Source organism: Amphiura filiformis, chromosome 11 (genome assembly GCF_039555335.1).
Source record: "Amphiura filiformis chromosome 11, Afil_fr2py, whole genome shotgun sequence".
NCBI lineage: Eukaryota > Metazoa > Echinodermata > Ophiuroidea > Amphilepidida > Amphiuridae > Amphiura > Amphiura filiformis.
Genome location: NC_092638.1, coordinates 61843891 through 61867677, shown reverse-complemented (window position 1 = coordinate 61867677; position 23787 = coordinate 61843891). Strand labels below are relative to the sequence as shown.

The following is a 23787-nucleotide window of genomic DNA, read 5'->3' as shown; positions in this document are numbered from 1 at the left end:
TAGAACTATTCATCCATTTAAATCCAAGTATACAACATATCCAGGTCCACTTGTAAACATGAGAATATAAACTCGGCGTGCAATAATCATGATTGATGCAACTCATTCACGCATTCAGAAAATCTGCATCTTGGGCCAAGAGTGAGCGTCCAATTTCACACACGTAGGGCCTACACGTCTCATGCATGCATAATTACGATAGCCAAATATTCAACATGAATATATTATGCTATTGTTCTCCAGATAATGTCACAATATAAAAATAAAGTTTCATGTAAAAATACATTTCTGTAGCAAAATCAACAGTACCGCAGTCAGCGGTCAAATTAATCAAGGGGCCCCGGAATATGGATAGCAAAAATGCCCTATATCCACGCCAATGACGTCATGTAGTCAGGATTCGCCCATTATTAATGAGGGATGACGACTAAATAAATTGAAATATTCGAAAAATTTTCAGCAAATAATACTGAAGAAAAGATAGGATTTTTACAAAAAAGCGGTAATGAATGACAATAATAACTTTACCATCTATTTTGAGGTCATTGTGTGAAATTGGCGGGTTTTGTTTTGGGCCTCTGTATTTTCCTCGGGCGTGTCAGCTGACACGCCCTCGGAAAATACCTCGGCCCAAAACAAAACCCTCCAATTTTACACAATGACCTCAAAATAGATGGTCTTATTATTGTCTAATTAAACTCATTGCTGTGAGGTCAGTCTATTCAATAAACTGTAGATTATTTTTGTAGATTATTATTCAAGAATCAACAGTTTCAACACTCTATAAAAAATCAATTCCAGCTGAGATTTTTGAAGTGCTCTTTGGAATTTGTTAAAAAAACATTTAAACTGAAAAGAAGTTGATTACGGAGTTATTGAGGAAGTTGATAAAAAAAAAGCAGGAAATCTGTTGAAAACAGTGAATTTAAAACCATCTGTGCAAGCATAGGTGTGACTAAATTTTAAATTCTAGTTGTGGCAGGGATTCACCGAGATAAACTTAAAGGGATGGTATACCAACTTCAAAGTAAGGCCCTATGCATAGACAACCTAAGAAACAAATCATCAAGTGTTAATACTTACAATACTATCTCTGTGGTAGGTGGGTACAATATCACAGAAGAGTTCAAACATGTTGCGTACTGTGAAGAATAACTGGATGGCACTGTATATGATAAAACAGAATCAAACTTGGTTGACCAATCACTAAAGATGGACACAAAATCAGGAATCAAAATAATTACAGACAGACACCGAGGGACTTTTTATCTTTTCAGTTTCTGTTTTTGTTTTCGTATGTCATTGTTATTCTTAAGTGTTAGCCTCCTAAGTGTGACCAATCTTTTTATTCTAGTCTTTTGTCTCTTACTAATAAGTGAGGGGAGGAGGAAGTGAAATAGGGAGATATACATTGATACGAGGGAAGGGCGACCCTGTGGCCCTGCACAGGCCCGTAGCCAGGATTTATTGGGGTGCAGCTGCCTCAAAAGTGGACCTTTTGTGATTTAAAGGCTTATTTTCAATGTTTTTACTAAAAAAAGTGGACCTTTTCATTCGGATTGGCATTATGTCACATTAATGCGAACCAATTTAACATCAAAGATGAGAGGGGCGCCAGACCATTAAAAACACCAGTGTTCCATAATCTTGTCTTACACAGGCATCCACCTCTATTGAAATCAGTGATGTCAATGCTGCGCCTTAGGCACACAATTGGGCTACTTGGCGATCATTTGCCCCTACTCAAAAAAGCATGCCGCTACTTGCCTAAAATTTAGCTACTTTTGCCAGTGTCTGGCCGCGGCAGTAATTTGATGTTTTTCCCTTTCAATTTAGCCAATTTATAAAGGTTTTGAGTCTCTTATGTTCCAAATTGCAATTACAATGGGTTTTGTGACCATTTATTGATCGGTCAGTAACTTCCCAGTAAGTACTGGAAGTTTTAAAGTACAGTGCTTTTCCGCCCAATTGGCTGATTTGCATTCTAAATTCGGGTAAATCCGCAAAAATATCCGGTATTGGGTGCTTTTTTGGAAGCCTAAAAATTGGGCTACTTGAGAATCCTTTACAGCGGCCTGGGGAGTCAATGCACCATGCCTTGGCGCTGAAAAGTTTTGGCAACACTGATTGAAATAAGCCGATTGGTACTTGACAACAAACTTAAGGTTGGTCTGAACACTGGAATAAGCCCAATCGGCATTGGAAGTTTGCAATGCATTGTGGGACAGTTGTTGCAGTTTTAGGACACTTTGTCCTTTGACCTATCGGGAAAATTGCTGTAATTATTAATAATTTATTTATTATTGTCATAATGTTATCATTAAAAATATTTAAATAATTAATTCATTTAATAATAATGTTTTTTAAGTTTGTTTTTATTCTAGTAACAAGTTTTAAATTATATTTTGTACGCACAAAACCCGAATTTTCCAGATAGGTCAAAGGGCAAAGTGTCCTAAAAAAACCGGAAGTTACAATAGCGATTTGGCTTATTATGGAAACTTTTGGGCCTCATAACTGCTAAATTGTTGGTCTAAAGTATATAAAAGTATACATATTTAGAATGGCAAAGACTTGATAAGTTCATCTGTGAGGTCAAATTTGGGCCAAAATGCTCATTTTTGGCCCAAAATCAAAATATTAATTTTTAAAAACTAGATAAAAATATCTAGGGACAGTTTTTTTAATTTTTTTGAATTTTGACCAACTTCACCAAAAATATTTGAAATTTGGACGAAAATCAGGCTTTTTTGGTCAAAATTCAAAAAAATAAAAAAACGGTCCCTAGATATTTTTATCTAGTTTTTAAAAATTAATAAAAAAAAATTTTGGTAGGATGCACAAAAAAGAAGTGGGCCAAAAAACAGGATTTGGGGATTTTGGGCCAAAAATTAGCATTTTGGCCCAAATTTGACCTCACAGATGAACTTATCAAGTCTTTGCCATTCTAAATATGTATACTTTTATATACTTTAGACCAACAATTTAGCAGTTATGAGGCCCGAACGTTTCCATAATTCCAGGGTTCAGACCAACTTAACAGATCAACTCACTTAATTCCCTGCGTTTTCGTTTCTGAACAATAAACTTAGGAAAACTGAAAATATAAAAAGCCCCCAAGGCAAATTGCTCCTGGTGCTGAGCTGCCAATCTTCTACAACACTTCAGTATTCCTGAGATTTTAAAAATGTGAATGCCCACTCAGTGAATTCTGCAACTTCGTGCACAGGAGTTAATTTGATAAAAAATGGTCACAAAGTGAACGTACATTACATCCAGACATGATTTTAGGGTAGATCTGTTTAAGAATGAGAATAAAAGTATTCTTTAGTCTACCATGTTATATCAGGCGATAGATATACAGCTGGGTCTCAAAACAAGACTTATATTCTCTCTAAGTGTAATGAGCTACACATTTTTATTCACAACATAGTATGGACACTTTTCATTGTCATCATATAGACCACTTGACATCATTGTTTATCAACAAAGGCGAGGGACTGGTCTATTGGTATGCTTGAACAAACCGCTACACTGTTCAATGGCTTTCTTGTAGTTTATGAAATGTGGTGGACAATTTAAAATGCATGTGCCCTGAGCAAACTACGATGCGTAGGGCAAAGAACAATGGAAATTGCCATAAATTGCATGAAATCACATGTCTAGTGGTCTATAGCATAGTTTAGACTTACCACTGTGGTGTATCAGTGACAGCATCTTGGAGTGTTTCATAGTACAGACTTACCACTGTGGTGTATCAGTGACAGCATCTTGGAGTGTTTCATAGTTCAGACTTACCACTGTGGTGTATCAGTGACAGCATCTTGGAGTGTTTCATAGTACAGACTTACCACTGTGGTGTATCAGTGATAGCATCTTGGAGTGTTTCATAGTACAGACTTGCCACTGTGGTGTATCAGTGACAGCATCTTGGAGTGTTTCATAGTACAGACTTACCACTGTGGTGTATCAGTGACAGCATCTTGGAGTGTTTCATAGTTCAGACTTACCACTGTGGTGTATCAGTGACAGCATCTTGGAGTGTTTCATAGTACAGACTTACCACTGTGGTGTATCAGTGACAGCATCTTGGAGTGTTTCATAGTTCAGACTTACCACTGTGGTGTATCAGTGACAGCATCTTGGAGTGTTTCATAGTACAGACTTACCACTGTGGTGTATCAGTGACAGCATCTTGGAGTGTTTCATAGTACAGACTTACCACTGTGGTGTATCAGTGACAGCATCTTGGAGTGTTTCATAGTTCAGACTTACCACTGTGGTGTATCAGTGACAGTATCTTGGAGTGTTTCATAGTACAGAGACTTACCACTGTGGTGTATCAGTGACAGCATCTTGGAGTGTTTCATAGTACAGACTTACCACTGTGGTGTATCAGTGACAGCATCTTGGAGTGTTTCATAGTACAGACTTACCACTGTGGTGTATCAGTGACAGCATCTTGGAGTGTTTCATAGTACAGACTTACCACTGTGGTGTATCAGTGACAGCATCTTGGAGTGTTTCATAGTTCAGACTTACCACTGTGGTGTATCAGTGACAGCATCTTGGAGTGTTTCATAGTACAGACTTACCACTGTGGTGTATCAGTGACAGCATCTTGGAGTGTTTCATAGTACAGACTTACCACTGTGGTGTATCAGTGACAGCATCTTGGAGTGTTTCATAGTACAGGCTTACCACTGTGGTGTGTCAGTGACAGCATCTTGGAGTGTTTCATAGTACAGACTTACCACTGTGGTGTATCAGTGACAGCATCTTGGAGTGTTTCATAGTACAGACTTACCACTGTGGTGTATCAGTGACAGCATCTTGGAGTGTTTCATAGTACAGACTTACCACTGTGGTGTATCAGTGACAGCATCTTGGAGTGTTTCATAGTACAGACTTACCACTGTGGTGTATCAGTGACAGTATCTTGGAGTGTTTCATAGTACAGACTTACCACTGTGGTGTATCAGTGACAGCATCTTGGAGTGTTTCATAGTTCAGACTTACCACTGTGGTGTATCAGTGACAGCATCTTGGAGTGTTTCATAGTACAGACTTACCACTGTGGTGTATCAGTGACAGCATCTTGGAGTGTTTCATAGTTCAGACTTACCACTGTGGTGTATCAGTGACAGCATCTTGGAGTGTTTCATAGTTCAGACTTACCACTATGGTGTATCAGTGACAGCATCTTGGAGTGTTTCATAGTTCAGACTTACCACTGTGGTGTATCAGTGACAGCATCTTGGAGTGTTTCATAGTTCAGACTTACCACTATGGTGTATCAGTGACAGCATCTTGGAGTGTTTCATAGTACAGACTTACCACTGTGGTGTATCAGTGACAGCATCTTGGAGTGTTTCATAGTTCAGACTTACCACTGTGGTGTATCAGTGACAGCATCTTGGAGTGTTTCATAGTACAGACTTACCACTGTGGTGTATCAGTGACAGCATCTTGGAGTGTTTCATAGTACAGACTTACCACTGTGGTGTATCAGTGACAGCATCTTGGAGTGTTTCATAGTTCAGACTTACCACTGTGGTGTATCAGTGACAGCATCTTGGAGTGTTTCATAGGCTAGTGTACTGAGTTGTTGTACACTTTCACTCACAGCACAGTAGGGAAATCTCAACACATCTCCTAAATGCTGCTGCTGGGAATTGGCTTCTGAATTTTGCTACAATTGATATAAGAGACGAAAGAATGGAACGTTTTCAGGTGTAGTATATTAAAGACACTATCAGCAGAGATGCCAACATTAACATCCAGAAAATAGGGAGGATTCAAACAAAAAATAGGGAAGTTTTCAAAATTACATGCAACTTCAAAGGTAGGGAGATTCACATCTTTGACTATAGAGGGTGCCCTTTATAGCATACTAAAATCATCATGGCATGCCATGTGAGCCGAAATGGGCAGTGTACTTTACTGTGTAAGCGAATGGGGGAAAATTCAAAATTCATTTTTATTCTTTAGAAATCCCATGTTGTAAAATCTCTTTATGTAGGGTGTATTCCCAGATGCCTATTAAACCACACACAAGCAACTGGACATCATGAAAGTAAAGCGGATTTTAGCTAAAATGTTAAAAATTTAGCACAGGTTTCAATGGGAAAATGTCGAATCATGCTAAATGGCAAGCCATGATTAGAGGTGAACAAACTTTTTGTGATCCAAAAAAATTGCAATTGCCAATGCAAATTTGGGCAATGAAAAGGCGACATACTTTTGGTCATAACTTCGTAATTATTTAACCTGCAGACATGGTTGAACCATCATTTTTTAAAGAAAATTGTCATCTTTCATTTAATTTCATTTTAAAGGAGATATTTTAAACTTAAAAATTTTATGATTCTACCTATCAAAGGCACAAAACTTGCCAGAAATAGGGAGGTTGCCAAATTTGGGTGTCAAAATGGACAAAAATGTTTACAAAAATAGGGAGCCTCAAACTAAAAAATCAGATTTTTGCAATTCTATAAAGAGAATGTGTGTACCTTCTAAATGTACCTAAAAGTGACAAGATCAAACACGGCACAACGAGGTTGTCTGAATGGACAAATCGTACATGCAAGTAATTGGAACTTCATAATTATCAACACTACCATTTGCTTCCTTCTTAGCAATTTTTTCATTTAAAAATATTTTACAGTATGACAATTTTATTAACTCATTCTTCACCTTTAAGCTATGTTCCTGGTTTTGTGGGAAAAGGGAGGCAAATCCATGTACACAAGCCGGAGTGCCCATCTCTCTTTTGAAGCAAGTGGGTCAGACTCCTCCATGAAATGTTCCTGCGGGGATCACTATACCTCCTCCAGGTTGAGGCTGTGTAATATCAGGCTTTAAATCAAGACTATGAGACATCCTCATGATGATGAGGTTCTCCTATATCTATCCATAAAGCTTGTTTGTGTGGTCTATTTGAAGGTGAGAAGGTACCGTATTCGTCCGAGTATAGTCCCACGTTCGAGTATAATCCCACCCCCCATTTTTCGAAAAATTTCAGAAATTGTAAAAAAAAAAAAAAAAAAAAAAAAAATAATTTGTCTTCATGTCATACTCTATTAATGATTTCAAAATGCATTGAATTTGAATGCATTTTGAAATCATTAATAGAGTATGACATGAAAACAAAGTATCAATTTTCATATTAAAAATACAAAATATCTTGAATTTTTTTTTTTTTTTTTTAGGTCAAGGTCAACCATGAATGATCCTAGCATCTAGGTCTAGGTCCAGGGACACTCCAAAACCGGAAAAAATAAACTTTAAAAAAAAATCCCACCCCCCAATTGTGAAAAATGTTCACATAAAAAACGGGTGGGACTATACTCGGACCAATACGGTAATTGTTTATTTAGTAAACCAGAAGATCCAATAGCTTAACAAATTTAGTTTGACAACTGTAACAATAGGGTTGAAAGTTTGGCTGGACCCACCACCATGAATACAGCACTGATTTAAAGCCTGAAATTACAGGGATTCAACCTCTAATGTCCATACCTTGGCATCTTCCTTTGATGAATCTGATTTCTCATCTTCCTCCTCTTTGTCCTCTACAATCTTTTCTTCTGTTCCGACAAACAGGGTATTATGTAATTCTTTCTTCATTAACTCCCTGGCCTTAATCGTAATCTCTTGGCACTGAAAACATGATATAAAAGACACATACACAGGGCTGTCAACTCTCACGCATTGGGTCACTTTCTCACGGTCTCACGCCAAGGTAGTATAATCTCACGCAAAATGAGTAAAATCTCACGCATTGTCATGAATAATTTGTTACTCCTACCCCCCCCGCTTTTCACATTCTCGAGCGCCGTGGCTCAAATAATCATGGTACAAAATGAACATTGGAGTCGGCAAATCCCGGTACGCCTCTGTCTAACGCCAAGCAATTCCAAAAAGTTGACAGCCCTGCATACACTTTGAAATTGTCAACATCTTCGACTGCTACACAGTGAAGTTATACAGGCCTTGTCTATTGAAAATTCTAGATGTGCTTAAGACTGAGTATTGCAGTGATCTAAATTTGCATTTTTTACGTAAATTCACAAGACACTTGACTAATTATAGTAACATACAGGTTTAATATTTTCCCTGTGAGAACAACATGCATTGATTGAAAAGAGCAATTCTTTCTTTACAGTACAAATAAACATATTCGCCACTGCTATGACACTTGCAGATTTAATAATAATTACAGATTTGCTAAGATTTACCTTAGCCCTAACCGCTGTCAATCAAACACACACTGATGTAAACCAATGGCAGACTTTGATCAATACCCCATGCTCTAGTGCCAAATATGTTCTCTTTCATATGTACATTATGGAAAATTCAACCGGTAAAATCTACTATTCTCCACAAAAGAATGAAATTTGACTGAAATTTTTTAATTTTATTCCCTTTTAACAAATAAACATACTTTCTAGGGTGATGCAAACATAAATTTGCAGTATCTGGTAGGAGCTGGGCACGATAAAAAGAACCAGGTCAGGCGAAACTATATGTGAAGGTTTGTTTAACACTTGACGCAATACACGCATTACATCGGCAAAAAAGTGCTTATACACATTACATCGGCAAAAAAGTGCTTACACGCATTATATCGGCAAAAAAGTGCTTACACGCATTACATCGGCAAAAAAGTGCCAAGTAACTCTATTGATAAAGGGTGTAGCACCTATCGATCAAAAGAAACAGTGATTTCAAAGTTTCTTGTGACTTACCTTTCTGTTAGCAAAATGAAGGTTGACATTCCTAGCATATGACAGCAATGGAGAGGTTAATTCATGGATAAAGCCTGAAAATAAACAAGTTCACAATTATTTGCTCATATTCAAATGATGATGATGTTGCATACATCTTATTAAAGATGAAAGTTGAGAATAAAAGTTGAATTATGTAAAATCTGAAAGCCACAAAACAAAAAGAAAGTCAGATTTGTGTCTAATTATTGTAACCTTTCAGACAATATATTATCAACTGTATTCCTTCTCAAGTTTTAATGTCCTAAAAAATTGTTTTGTAGTACAGGCTAGAGAAACTAGCTATTCCATTTAAAATCCACACTACCCCTGTGGAAGATTCTGGAAATCTGTTTCACAGGGGGAGTATAAATTTCAATGGAGTGAACACATTAGCAGCTCCATTTGAAACTCTCCCTCCCTCTGTGGAAAATTCAGGTTGAATCTTTCTCAGAGGGTGTATGAAAAATCAAATGGAGTTGTCTATTATGCTAATTCCATTTGAAATTCATATCCCCCTTGTGGAACATATTTCCAAAATCTGCCACAAGGGGAGTGTGAATTTTATATGGAATAGCCCAATGAGTTGTTGGATTACTTCAATTGTAGCTCACAAGGACCCAAACTAGGATAAAGAGTACAATTTCTGCTCATAAAGCTTCCACATTCTACCTATTTAGCACTTTAAAAAATCTTGACGAAATATAAACAAGGGATGCATGGTCTAAACTCCAGTTTCAATTCTTTTGACCTTTCCTTCATAATTGCTTTCTTTTGCACCAATATTTCACATTGAGAATTCTCACCTGATATCTTTCAATCATTCCATCATAACATTTTAAAATGCACCAGCTTATACCCAGAGAGCTAATTAAGTAATTGTCATGCTTGAAATGATCTTATCAACATTCTTACCAATTTGCTGCAAGTACTTCTCAAATTCTTGTGTTGCTTCGATAACTGCTTTGTACTTTTCGAGCTGGAATGAAGAGGAATTATTAAAAAAGAATTTTGGCAAGCATTAGTGACTTATTTCTTGCTTGTTTTCTCATTTTCAAAGTCCACACAATAGATAACTAGCCAGAATCAAATTATTCCATGGCTGATTCTCGCACTCCCAGGCACAAATCCGAGAATCCATTCTCACATAAATTCTTCTTAACCGATTTGTGCGTGGCTATAGTAATTCTTGAAGATTTTTTGAGCCTACACACATGAAGGAGATTAAATGATTCTCATAAAATGCCGTTGCCAGAATCCATGTGGATTGAAATATTGACTATTGACGACCAAGTGAGGGACCAACCCTGACAATTTATAGACCTATATCATTTTAAAGCATATGATCCAGAGAAATTGAATCTGGATATTATAACTTTATAAAATTGGGTAATTTTCCTCTCATTTGGTGGGAAGGGTACACCCCGTCAGTCCGAACCACTGCTATTCTGAATTTTAAGCTTACCTAACGCTAACCCTAATCAACCTAAACCTAACCCTAAAAATTTGAACTAGCAGTGGTTCTGACTGATGGTGATTTCGTACTGAAAGGGAGCCCGACGGGAACAGGTTTCGTATTTGATATTACTTACTTGTGAGCTTGTAGTTGGTATGGAATGAACAAGACACTTAGAGATCAATAAATCAGCTATGTCTTTCCAAATAAGGCAACCTACAAGAAAGAAATATACATCAAAAAATGAACACAATTTTAAACATGGTCACTTACACTACATCGTATCAATGATAATAAATTGAAATATGTTCAAATAAGTTATAAAAGTGAAACCCATATAGGATGTGAGATCATCACACCATCTTTTGTTGTCTTCCCCTTCTTCTCTTTCCTGTTCTTGGCTGCCATTCCGTTAACCTCTTTGTCCATCTATTGTCGTCTCTACGAGCTATGTGACCCGCCCATCTCTACTTTGCCTCTTTGATCCTTTCAATGATATCTTGTGATTTGTTTTGTCTCGTATTTCAACATTCTTTACTTTGTCATGTTTAGTGATATGTAGCATTTTTCTTTCCATAGCATACTGTGCTACCTTGATCAAGATGGGTCATGGAATATTAGCAAATGAAGAATAGTGTTTAAATATTAAACAACGGAGGAAAACACGATTGTGGTATTCGGGCCGCAATTGCATTTTTTGGGTGTAATTGCGTTTTTTCAAATTACAAAGTTACAAAATTCTGAGATTTTTTTTTTTTCAAAGCTGGATAAAGTTGTACATTTTAATTACTGTTGCTTCTATTGAACAGCCAGGGACATATTGAATTAACATGCATTGCTAGCTGTTCAATAGAAGCAAAAGTAATGAAAATGTACAACTTTATCCAGCTTTGAAAACAAATCTCAGAATTTCTAACTTTTTTTTTTAGTAGTATTTCTCAGTTCCAGCCTCCAATAACAATTTAGGGTCTATAAATTACAAATAATTATTTTTTGCATTTTGGGGGGGAAATCACTTTTTTTTTTGCGTTTTTTGGAAAATCGTGGTGCATTTATTGGTTTCCAAAATGATGTTTTTATCCGGTGCTTACTTTATATTACATACATATGAATACCTGAGTGGAAGAAGGGCCCAACTCCAATTTTTTACAAAAATGAGTTAGACCCAGCATTTTATTGTCAGCAGATTGTTCTTCCTTGTGTGTGAAAGATGAGCCAAAATCCACTCTCTAAATAGTCTTCCACATACACTTAGTCATGGTTTTCATGGAAGAAAGGTCCAACTTCATGGAGTTGGGCCCTTCTTCCACAAATATTGGATTAAAGAGGAATTCTGTTCATCCATGAAATCTGCTTTTCACTACAATAAACTTTCTTGCTAACATATTACATGCTTCTATTTGTGCAATTAATGGATAATTACCAAATTTCTGTAGCTATTTATAACACATCTGCTTACGGAACTGACACTTGCAGTATATTAGTGGAAGAAGGGCCCAACTCCAGATCGTATTAAGACCTGTATTAAGCCATGGAAACATCATATATAATTTTGAATGTATGTAATATTGCATGTTTATCTATTAAAGGTCCCCTGAAGATAAAAACATTCTGCCTATAAAACTTATCCAAATATTAAGTTTTTTCTTAATATCTCAAAAACAGTTTTGTTTATGGTATCTCAGGTTAACTTACCTAGCAGTGTGCTGATCTTGACATTTTCTTGTTGTGACTGAACGACTGTATCCAATAGAGGTGACTTCATGAATCCTAGAAGGACTTTGAGATTGCTGTACACTACCATGGGCTCATTGTGATCTTGACCAGATGATGACTTCTTGCATCGTAGTACTATTTCACTCTCCTGCAATAATAACAATAAAAAGGAAGGTTTTTATTACAAACTCTAATGGGAGAGCGTGGCTCAATGGTTAGGGTACTTGCCTTTAGTGCATAAGGTCCCGGGTTCAATTCCCGGCGGTGGCAATTTGCTGGGATATTGACTTGGAAAAAAAAAGTCTGAAATTAATTGGCAACTTCTGTAGATTAATTTTCAGAATTCCGCTCTCCCCATGGTTCAGTTAGAATTGGGTAAATGAATCATGAAAGTACTCCGTCCTTCGGAGGGTACGTTAAGCCGTCGGTCCCGTGTGCAGAGAGCCATACCTGTACATGTATTTCGCAGCTAGTTTCGAAAAGAGTAGGGTGTTAACCCCTGACTGTTCCCAACCCGTCCCGGTGTTCAAATGGACCCCCAATGGAAATAAGCTTCAATAGAGGCTTTCTTGGGTTATCCAGGGTTGTCAGAACCTGAACAAATCAAATCAAAAATCAATGGTGACCCGCAGGTCAAATTGCTAGAATTGTACATTAAACACACCTAAACAGACACAATGCAATTTGCAGGCAGCAGCTTAATAATTAATTAGCGCCAATATTGCAACACTGAAACAAACAACTATACAAACATCCAATCCAACCCATAGACCATCACTATCTAAACTGCTCCAAAAAAGAAACTTACCAGGTAAGAAATTTGTCTGTCAAATTCAAACGACAAATTGTGTTACACTAAATGGGATATGAGTGGAAGCAGTGTTAATTTACGCAATTTTGACACCTCATTTGTTGCAAACGGATGAGTATTTTTGAAGTTATGCTTATTTAACCGAACCTATCCACTGGAATGAAAGTTGCACTCATACCACTTGAGATGGTTGGCAGTATACAGGTGTAATCAGTGCTCTCCTCTTCTTCTTTTTGCATGACTAACTTTCCTATTGTTAAAAGTTCTGAACATCCTTTCATGTGTCTGTTTATTGTGTGAATTCATTGGGGCGGACCTGCAACTTTCAAATTTGATAGTAGGCTTGTTCAAATGAGCATAACTTCAAAAGTTTTGATCTGTTTACACAAATGAGGTGTCAAACTCACAGTAAATGTACACCGCTTCCACTCATATGCTATTCAGTATAATACGATTTGTCGTTTGAACTTGACAGACGAATTTCTTACCTGGTAAGTTACTTTTTGGGACCAGTTTATGTTCAACCCAACCGCATCCCCCAGTAGGCAATGAGGATAAAGTGCTTTGCCCAAGGACACAACACGTTGGCCGAGCAGGGCTCGAACTCGCAACCTATGGATTATGAGTCAGGCGCCTTATCCACTCGGCCACACATGCTCCCATAATGATAACAAGAGAAATTAATAAAATTTACTACAAGAAATCCCCCTCTGGTGAGTTATATTAACCTCAGATGACCCCTTGATGACCTTGAAATGACCATCAACTTTTGTTGGTAAATAATTGGTACGCTTTGCATGAAAGTCATCAACTCAGATCGTGGACAAAAGTTTTATTCTATACATCCGATTGACATGAAGTAAACATAATTAAAAAGCTGACAATATAAGGATACTATCAGGGCTGTCAAGTTTTTACCTAGCTGGGGGGTTTACACCCCCCCCCCCCCCAGCTAGGTACTGTAATGCTATCCATTCTTTCTTCTGGCAACACATTGCACATTTTTTGCTCTAGCTCAGACATGCTTTGACCGATTTTGACCTAACTTGATCACAACCATCATTGACCACGACCATACACGTCACCTGACTTTTAGTAGGTTAAAGGTTACAGAAGGGTCAAATAGGCTAAAAATGTGATTTCAGCTAAAAATTCTTCTTCTCCTACATGTAACATTCTACAATGACGCTCACTTGACCATAAGCATCGGCTATACCCAGTGCCCATAGTGAGTAAACAGAATTGGGTTCAAAGGTCATTAAGGGGCATTACAGGTATATAACCAAATACCTTCAAATGCTTCTTCTACCACAAATTACATAGCACAATGACGTCACTTGCACATATGCATTAACTATACCCAGTGCCTATAACTTGTACACATAATTGGGGTCAAAGGTCATTAAAGGGGTAAAATCTTACAATTGCATTATCTGGACATATGTAAGGGATATGTGGCTCAAACTCATTGACAACAAATCTCATGACCAGGGGAACATTTTACAGGGGTCAGGTCATAGGTCATGCAGAGGTCAAATCTTAGAAATGCATTTTCTGGAAATCTGTAAGGGGTATGGGGCTCAAACTTGGTGACAACCAACTTCATGACCTGAGGAAAATTTTGATACATTTGCAGGGTTCAGGTCAAAGGTCATGCAGAGGTCAAATCTTAGAATTTCATTATCTGGACATCTGTAAGGGGTTCAAAGCTCAAACTCGGTGGAACAATTTGAAGGGGTCAGGTCAAAGGTCATCCGGGCTAAATCTTAGAGTTATTATCTGTGGACATCTGTAAGAGGTATAGGGCTCACTCTCGGTGACAACAAACCTGATGACCAGGGGAACATTATTGAACATCTTGCAAGGGGTCAAAGGTCATCTGGGGTCAAATCTTAGAATTGCGTGACAACAAACTTGATGACCAGGTGAATATTTTTGGAACATTTTGCAGGGGTCAGGTCAAAGGTCATCTGGGGTCAAATCTTAGAATTGCATTTTCTGGACATCTGTAAGGAGCACGGGACTCAAACTCGATGACAACAAACCTCATGACCAGGGAAATATTTTTGGAACATTTTGCAGGGGTCAGATACCTCCACAACACCAACAAGCCACAGCTAGGTTTGTGGTCTATGACCACCATTTGCCACTAGTTGGAATTGCTTTGCGTGAGACAGAGGCATACCGGGATTTGCCGACTCCAATGTTCGTTTTGAACCATGACTATTTGAGCCACGGCGCTTGAGAATGTGTAAAGCGTGGGGGGGTAGGAACAACAAATTATTCATGACGATGCGTGAGATTTTACTCATTTTTACTCATTTTCAAGCTTTTTGCGTGAGATTTACTACCTAGTCGTGAGATTATACTACCTTGGCGTGAGACCGTGAGAAAGTGAGCCAATGCGTGAGACTCACGGCCAATGCGTGAGAATTGACAGCCCTGAGAATATGGTAACATAAAATGTTAATAATAAAATGTGTGTATGAATTATACAGGGTGTAACATACATACCCAGGTTAAACTTTTGGTTAAGAGAAACTAGCGGTTACTGCACAATAGCTAAACCATGGGGCTTTGGCAGTATATTGTGGTATACCACTGTCACATGTTTCACACTATTTTTCTTTCATGTAAACACAACCCTGACGTCACACTTTTGTTTTGTTTTTGAGATATTTAATGTAGAAAAGACCCAAAATATGAATATTGACCTGGGTCTTTAATATGATGAGTGTCAACCCTTGTGGGGAAAATATTTTGATGATATTATTTTCTTTTTTTCTCTTTCATTTGACACCACCTCCTTGGCATTTCAAGAAATTAAAAGGACCTAAAATCAGTCTTATTCTGAGCATAACCCCGAGTGGAGGATTATTTCAATTCTGGTTCTGGTTCTGGTTCAGTTGGAATCACAGTCAAGCTGCATCTTCTCCAACATTCTTTGAAGATTTGGGTAGTCAATTATATTCTTTACCTTTTTTCTCTTTTATTTAAAACCACTCGGGGGTTATCGGCATTTCGAGATATGAAAAGGACCAATGAATATTAACCTAGGCCTTATGAGGAGGTGGGGAAATTATGTTCATTATATCTTTCATTTCATTTCATTTCATTTCATTTTATTCGCCAGAAAAACATTATAAAATACATATATTGCACATTTATAAGTACTACATCAAAAACAATTAGATATTTAAAAAGATTAAATATGAGCCCTTGAATAAGTACATCAGGACTGTTAGACGACATACCAATGAAAAACCGCTTCACAAGTACAACAATTCACTCCCTCTCCAGACGTCCCACCCCCATCTCCTGAGCGCACAGCTCCCCACAGCAGCCAGCCACACACATGACCTAGTGGTCAACTCCCCTCATAAACAAGTCCGCCATGACAGATCACGCTTCACATCAAAACCAAAGCATCGAATGGATGCTAACGCCAATAACGGTGATGAAGGGACACACTCACCAAATCCTGCATATGACCAACCACCGCAAAGTCCGCACACTCCGAACGAGAGTAGGACTGCCGCCAGCCCAGCATCACCACTGCCGTCCCGCGACCGGAAGATGAGACATCCAAAAGCAAACTACCGAACCCCCAAAGCAAAATTCACCAATAGTACTACATGTATATAAGCACTACATATGTGTACATCCCCATCAAAACGAGGCACCCGTCGGCCGCCATACACGTTCCATTCCACATAAACAGCCAGGGACGAATACCAGACCCGTCCCAAGCCTAAGCCACCCCAAGCCATACCGAAGTCACCTGATTCAGGAATACAGAAACGTATTCCCAAACCATGCGACCCGTGGACGGCCCGGCGACCCCCCACCCGAGACAAGCCCGGCACCCACCCCCAGCTATCATGCGAAACGAGACACATGCAGCAACCGACAAGCGCACCGCCCCGATATGGATGTACACATATGGGAATTGAGCAACATGGCCTGCTGGGCATATAGCACCAACCCCGGGAGGGTGGGTCGAGCAACAGATTAACAAAACAGGACGGAAAACAAGAGAACCCTGGCAGGAAAAGCCAAACAGTGACAAAAAGTCAACTTTCAAAGTGGCTAACCGTATGGCTCTCTACAAACACAAAACAACAAAAAGGGCTGAGAGACCCCCCCCCCCAGGATGAAGAGCAAAACTCCCACCAGGCCAGGCAGCTCATATGAACATCTAAAAATGTAAATAAAATATTAAGTAAAATTATAAAAAGAACAAAAATACAAAAGTACATAAAGGAAAATTACAGTTATTGCACCCAAAAAGGTAAAAAAGAAATCAGGATTAGTTCTGGACCTGCCAGCTGATTTCATTTAAATGTTTTTTGTACCTTGTAAAAAACTAGGAAGACTCATCAAGAGCTGGTCCTTGACATAAGAGGGTAAATTGTCAAAATAAACAGGAAATCTATTAAAAACTGTGAATTTAAAACTGTCAGTTCTGGCATATGAATGATGAAACTTGAGAGTGTCTGCATGACGCAAATTAATCTTGATATATTTGAAGGGATCAACATCGTACACACCACAGAGACACTTGGTTACATAGGCAATGGCAAGATATGTATATCTGTTCTCCAGTGAGGTGAGACTAAGTCTTTGGAGGCGCTCATTATAAGACAACTCGCCCCTAGGTGCAGGGATACAAGAGCGTGCTAACCGCTTCTGAATATTTTCAAGTTTTTTAAGATGACCAGACTGATGTGGAATCCAAGCTGGGGCCCCGTATTCAAGAATGTAGAGCCTAACAAGGATATCAGCATCATTACAGCGAACAAGACGTCTGATGAAACCAAGGAGCCTTGAAGCCCTGGAAGTAATATGCTTAATGTGATCCCCCCATTTCAGATTAGAAGAAATGATAATACCCAAATATTTGTAGCTTTGCACAACACCCAAAGGCGAGTTGAGAATATTATAAGAGGGACTGCGATGCGCAACACCAACTCTCCTACTTAGACGCATAACTTTGCATTTATCAGGATTTAAAGACATTTTATTGATTTGACACCAATAAGTAATATCATCAAGATCACCTTGTATGATGTTGATGTCATTTTCAGAACGGATAGGCCTGTAAAGAAGTGTGTCATCCGCATATTGTGGAAGAGATGATTGCACATAGTTTGGTAAATCCAAAACAAACAAATTGAATAAAAGAGGACCCAAGACCGAGCCTTGGGGGACCCCTGATTGAACAGGGATCCATCCGGATGAAGCCCCCCTAAATTGGACACACTGAGAACGATTCATAAGAAAGGATGAAATCCAATGCCACAAAGGGCCACAAATGCCATAATGGTGCAGCTTTTTTAAAAGAATTTGATGACTCACTTTGTCAAAAGCTTTGCTCCAATCAAGAAAAATGACATCTACATCAGGAGGTGATCTTTCATCAAGAATCTGAGCCCAATGATAGCAAACAGAACTGAGAAGAGTGGTACATGACCGACCAGAAACAAAACCATGTTGCTGATGAGAAATCAGGCCAACATTACGCATGTACTTGACCATACGGCCAGTAACCACCCTCTCCAGCAGTTTGCCAACCACAGAACACAATGAGATAGGCCTATAATTTTTAATACTTGAAATATCACCAGCTTTGTGAATTGGCACTACGTTGGCTCTCCTCCAGTCATCAGGAATTCTACCTTCGCTAAGAGATAAATTGAAAAGCAGGGTAAGTGGCATCGCAACTTGACCAGCAGTAATTTTAACATGGTAGATGTAATACCATCAGGCCCGGGGCCTTACCTGACTTTAAACGATTGATAAGCTGAAATATCTCATTAGCGTCAGTACTGATGGCCACTAGAGGTGAGCCAACGTGTCCATCACAGGTGGTATCAACATCGGAGTCTACATCTGTAAAATTTGAACTAAAAAAGGTGTTAAAGTTAGTAGCAATAATTGTGGGGTCTGTAATAAAAATATCCCCATCTTTAAAAGATGTGGCACATTGTTTGGCCTTGGATGCACGCACAAAGGACCAAAATTTTGCGCCGTAGTTCGAGTTGTCAGCAGAAATATCTTTGAGATAATTGTAATAATCCTTTCTAACCTGAGACTTGAGTTTATTACGACACTTCTTATATTGGTTCCATTTATTATAGTTATCAGGAGCTTTACGGCTAGCTCTATACAGTCGGCGCTTCCTCCTAGCAAGATTTATAGTCTCAACTTTTAATTCTTTATCTTTCATTTGACACCACTTTAGGGTCATACAGGGTGTATCAAAATGATCGGTACCCATAAATTTTGATGTTTTTTTAAAGCCTGCCTCTTCCAAATGCAACATTGGATACCCTTGAAATGTTCAGAATGTATAGTTTATGACTTGTTTTACAATTAATCTACAAATTATTTGGATCTGATATTGAATTTTGATGTGTCAGGCTCATCCATTATCGATGAAAATTGATGGGTACCAATCATTTTGATACAGCTTGTACCTCCTTGGCATTTCGAGATATGAAAAAGACCCAAAATGAAATTATTGACCAGGCTCTTATGTTGAGTGTCACCCCTGGGTGTGAGAATATTTTTATTATATTCTTTACTTATTTCTTTCATTTGTCACCCCAGTGGGATGATTTATTTAATCATAATTTTCTACTTATTTCTCTTTCATTTGACTCCAACCATACCATTTTGACATTTCGAGACATGAAAAGGACCCAAAATATGAATATTGACCCAGGTTTTATGATGAGTGTCACCCACTATATTGTTTTCTCTTTAATGAGACACCACCTGGGGGGTCATACCTCCTTGGCATTTTAAGAAGACTCAAATGTTAGAAGTAAGACTACTAATATAGGCTGAGTAAAAAAAAAACAAATATGTTTAGCCTCCCCTCTGCTTCCTTTTTTGAAGATTCTTTTAATTTTATTTTTATTTTCTAAAATTTCAGTTATATCTTTTTAATAAAGATTTTTGAGAAGTTCTGAAGCCTTAACTATAGCCTTGCAAATGTATAAGAATCACATCAGGAAAGCTTTGTGATCAGTATAGGGGCCTAACATACCAGAAAAACAAAATAAAACAGGCCTCCTCCTTTTCCCAGGTATGCAGTGTGTATGCAAAAGCAGACCAAATAGAGGGTTTTCCAGCATTTTTCAACAACAAAAAAAAAGCCCCTCCTTCTATTTTTCAAAAACCGGATGCTAAACATGTATTTTTTTTTATTCGGCCATATATGCCGAGACCATTATTTCATGGTTCAGTAAAATTGAGTGCATGACTTGCAGATTATTTGACTGACCCTTTATGGCAATCCTGTTCACCACAGAACAACATGGTAAATGACACTATTGTGCAATGAGCATGTTCAAGTTCAAGTTGAACACACACATACAATAACATGTACAGTGCACAGTTCAATTAATTTATTTATTTACAAGATGGGTGCACCAGGCATTGGTCATTTTGAGGCTGTGGTACACGATTATATGATGTCTATGTGACTTCCCCTGATCTGGGTCTACTTATGGTTAGTATTAAGTTTGTTTATCTAAATTCTATTGAATTTTCATAATGTACAATTTTGTTGACTACAATTTTGTATAGTAATACATGTATTGTGAAAACAATACATTGTACCAATACTATAACCCGGGGCACTTCAATTTGAAATGGATATAGGTGTAGGGCTGGCACTTTCGCACTAAGGGGCATTCGGTGAGAGCAAGATGTAAAAAATATGGGGTCATTGGGTGAGAGCATGATTTTTGGCATTCGGTGAGAGCAAAATGTAAAAAATAAGGGGTCATTGGGTGAGAACACAACCTTTTTTTAAATGGAATCTTTGGGTAAGAACCGAAACAGCGCCTCAGAAACCTCGAAAATCAACTTTCTAGTTCTAAATGGCTTCAAATTTCATTGTTTTTTCAAAATAAGTAACAAAATCAGTGATAAATGAAAGTTGCTGGTCAAATTGAACTTGTAAGGGTCTTTGGGTGACAGATCAAATGGAAAAATAGGGGGTCTTTGGGTGACAGAGCATGTGTTCGTAAATAAATATGGGGTCTTTGGGTGACAGCGATGCTGAAAAAGGGGGTCTTAACAGCCCTACATACGCGGGACTATAACTTGTACATTATCTTGATTATGTTATTTAGATGTAATAAAACTTGGGATGTTTGTAGATCTTATGAGTGTGGTTTTGATAGCTTAAAGCACATTCTAACATTTAATAGCTAACAAATTATAACAAATTCTCTTACACACAGTCAACAATATATACACATTTATTTTCTTTTACAGTCAACAATGTCTCATGAAAAGTTAACCAATGACTTCAGCCCAGTAGTGACATCACAGCCGGAGAGTAATCCGCCAGCCCCCGGGTCCACACCCATAAATGGGGTAACGGTACGTCCCCTACAGGACACGACCGCAGATGCGGAGTTCGCCGGAAAGCTAGTGATTGAGGCATTCAGGGCGAAAATGGTGTACAATGTGACAGAACAGAAGTAAGATATATTTTGTATTTAAGTTTGATAATCAAATCTCAAGCAGGTGGAAATTTGCTTGGATGGGTTTTTACGCTTAAATTGACATTAATATTACAAATTGTAAGCTCAACAGTAAATGGGCCATATGATGCCGTGTCCATTCCTAGCAACACATGAGACTCCACATGTGATGCCCTATCCTTCCCGTGCATGTAAAACTCCAATGTGATGCCTTGTCTATCCCTGGCATGTAAGTCTCCACACGTGCCGCTCTGTCTGTCTCTGGCGTGTGAGGCTCCCCATGTGACGCGGAGTTTGTCTTGCTGCCATGTGATGCCTGTATCTATCCCCGGCATGTGAGGAGGCTCTCCATGACAATGCAAGCGTCCACCGAAAATAAGAGGTTTCCCATTTATCGCACCTGTCATCCCTGGGAATGTTAGGTCTCCATGTGAAGGCCTGTTTATCTGTCTCCGGGTTGTGAGGCTCTCGATACGATTCTGTGTCCGTTCAAGGCTTCCGAGAATCCCGGCGAGACTCCCCATGTGAAGCCTATTCGCTTCCGTGTGCAAAGTGCCGCGTTGACATTCCACTCCCATTTGATGAGCCTTCTGGTTGTATTTCAGGGTGCCTATTGTAGTAAAGTTAGCGTCGGCCAATAACAGGGGGCAGGACCCAGCCTTCTACCAAAGAACCCTGATTGCCGAGTTAGAGGGTGTGCCAGTCGGGTTTATACAACTGAAGTTTCACGGGGACAAGACCTGCAAGTAAGTTCATCTCAATTGTCCCAAAAGTCACAGTGAATTTATTAATGTATAATTCTGAAATTATTAGTAACACAAGGGTCATCTGCGTATGGCACAGCAACAACGCCTGGTAAATAATTATATTGTACAGGCAGGGAAACTAATCAATACACGTGTAACTGCTATGCGCGCCAATACACATGTATTGATTTTCAGACAATATATCATTGGATACCCGGGTTGAAAATGATGAATATCTCCTGTGATTTTTGGTTTTGATAGAAACCAATTGTAAGGCTTGCACTTTAATATACGTGTTGAAAAACATGATAGTCGTAAGCGATGACACTGTGTATGGTGGACTGCATGTAAAAAGCATGTCCTGTACGTCTGCATGTACTTGATTTTATTGAACCTTATTTATATTATAGCACGATTGATGAAGATGATGATTACCTCAGAGAGCTGGGATGCTGGCACGCCTTCAGGTACAGAACCCTAGGCCTTGAATTGAATTTACCAACCGATTTTAATCTCAAAATTTCAAGAACGTTTTTGAAATTGAAAACTTCCGCTGTACACATTCTGCTACATGTTTTTAAATTTATGGAAAAATGTCACAAATATTTACACAAATCATACTTTCTGTTTGTATAAAAAAGTGCTGAAACTGATAAAAAAAGAGTATTCTTGACATTTGTACTGGACCTCCGAAGAACGTTTAGTGAATTTAATTCAAGCTTAAATCATTTTTTCATATACCGTTCAATATAATGTAGCCCATAATTAGTGTGTAAGTTATAGATTATTCAAAATTTCAATAAAGCAGTCTTCATGAGTCTATAACCCTCAAATTGACCCTCAAAATGACCCCATAGGGTTATACAAAAGGTCAAAAATAAAACATGCTCCAATTTCACTGCACCTGTGGAACTATAACTTTCTTGATTTGCAGTTGGGTGGACACATTTCACCGTGGTCCCTGTTCATGTTATTCAGTTTAAAAAAGGTAGTTAACATGAGTTACGACCAAAATGGCAGCAACCATATCTTGAATGTTGGAAATAGCCCTTATTGTGAATTTGACTTTCATGCCATCACTTGCTCGTGCTTCAAATATATAACCATTATGAAATATGAAGTTGACTTTTAAATTTCGCGTTCCTTTACACTATAAAAGTTGAGTCTGAAGTTAAGTTTGAATTCAACAAAATTTACTCTGGGTCATCATTTTTAGAAGTAAAGTTAACTTCTGAAATCAGATTCAAAATGCAGCGACCCTGTTAACACACAAAGTCGAGTTCAAATTTGACTAAAATCAACCTCAGGCTCTGGTGTAAATGGGTTCGTAATCTGACACCCCTTTTGGCGAGTTACAATGGCCCGCCCTATGAGCCCGGTTTTCAAAACGGGATTATTCAGATAGACCTGAAAACTTCTACCAAACAAACCACTATTCAAATCAAGCGCTCACCCACATTTTCAACCTTATACCTTTTCCAGGTTGTGGTGTTTCGGTTGTGTTACAGAAGCGGGTACAGTGGAGAAAGGGAAGTGTTGCGTGGTCTGTATTTGTGTAGATGACAGCGCCCGAGGGCGGGGCATCGGTAAAGTGCTGTTGGACAGGGCAGAGTATGAGGCCCGTCGACATCAATGTCATGTGAGTTCACTTTTTTTATACTGTTTTACCTCACTTTTTTTACCTGGCAATTTTTTTTTTCTAGGCCAGGTTTTTTTCTGTTAATTTTTTAGAAACACATTCCTTTGAAAATACAGTTACAAAAAATACAATTAAACAATAATGCAA

General features: G+C 38.3%; 2 protein-coding genes across 4 annotated transcripts in view; one reads left to right on the top strand and one right to left on the bottom strand.

The window, feature by feature from the left end:
• Positions 1-23787, bottom strand: part of LOC140165109 (centromere/kinetochore protein zw10 homolog) — a 128348-nt gene that overhangs the window by 10125 nt on the left and 94436 nt on the right. The window contains exons 9-15 of the mRNA XM_072188536.1: positions 11920-12088; positions 10361-10440; positions 9684-9747; positions 8751-8824; positions 7522-7662; positions 5550-5692; positions 1084-1165 (exon numbers count right to left, since the gene is read on the bottom strand). Of these exons, the coding sequence (XP_072044637.1) occupies positions 1084-1165; positions 5550-5692; positions 7522-7662; positions 8751-8824; positions 9684-9747; positions 10361-10440; positions 11920-12088 (753 nt within the window). The remainder of the gene's footprint in view (positions 1-1083; positions 1166-5549; positions 5693-7521; positions 7663-8750; positions 8825-9683; positions 9748-10360; positions 10441-11919; positions 12089-23787) is intronic.
• The window catches only part of LOC140165110 (uncharacterized), an 83713-nt gene continuing 79972 nt past the window's right edge, over positions 20047-23787 (top strand). Inside the window, exons 1-5 of one of the 3 annotated variants that reach the window (XM_072188538.1) lie at positions 20047-20270; positions 21044-21252; positions 21861-22001; positions 22412-22468; positions 23484-23640. In XM_072188538.1, the coding sequence (XP_072044639.1) occupies positions 20268-20270; positions 21044-21252; positions 21861-22001; positions 22412-22468; positions 23484-23640 (567 nt within the window). In that variant the 5' untranslated portion in view covers positions 20047-20267. The remainder of the gene's footprint in view (positions 20271-21043; positions 21253-21860; positions 22002-22411; positions 22469-23483; positions 23641-23787) is intronic. The other 2 variants (XM_072188539.1, XM_072188540.1) reach the window with 2 other exon arrangements.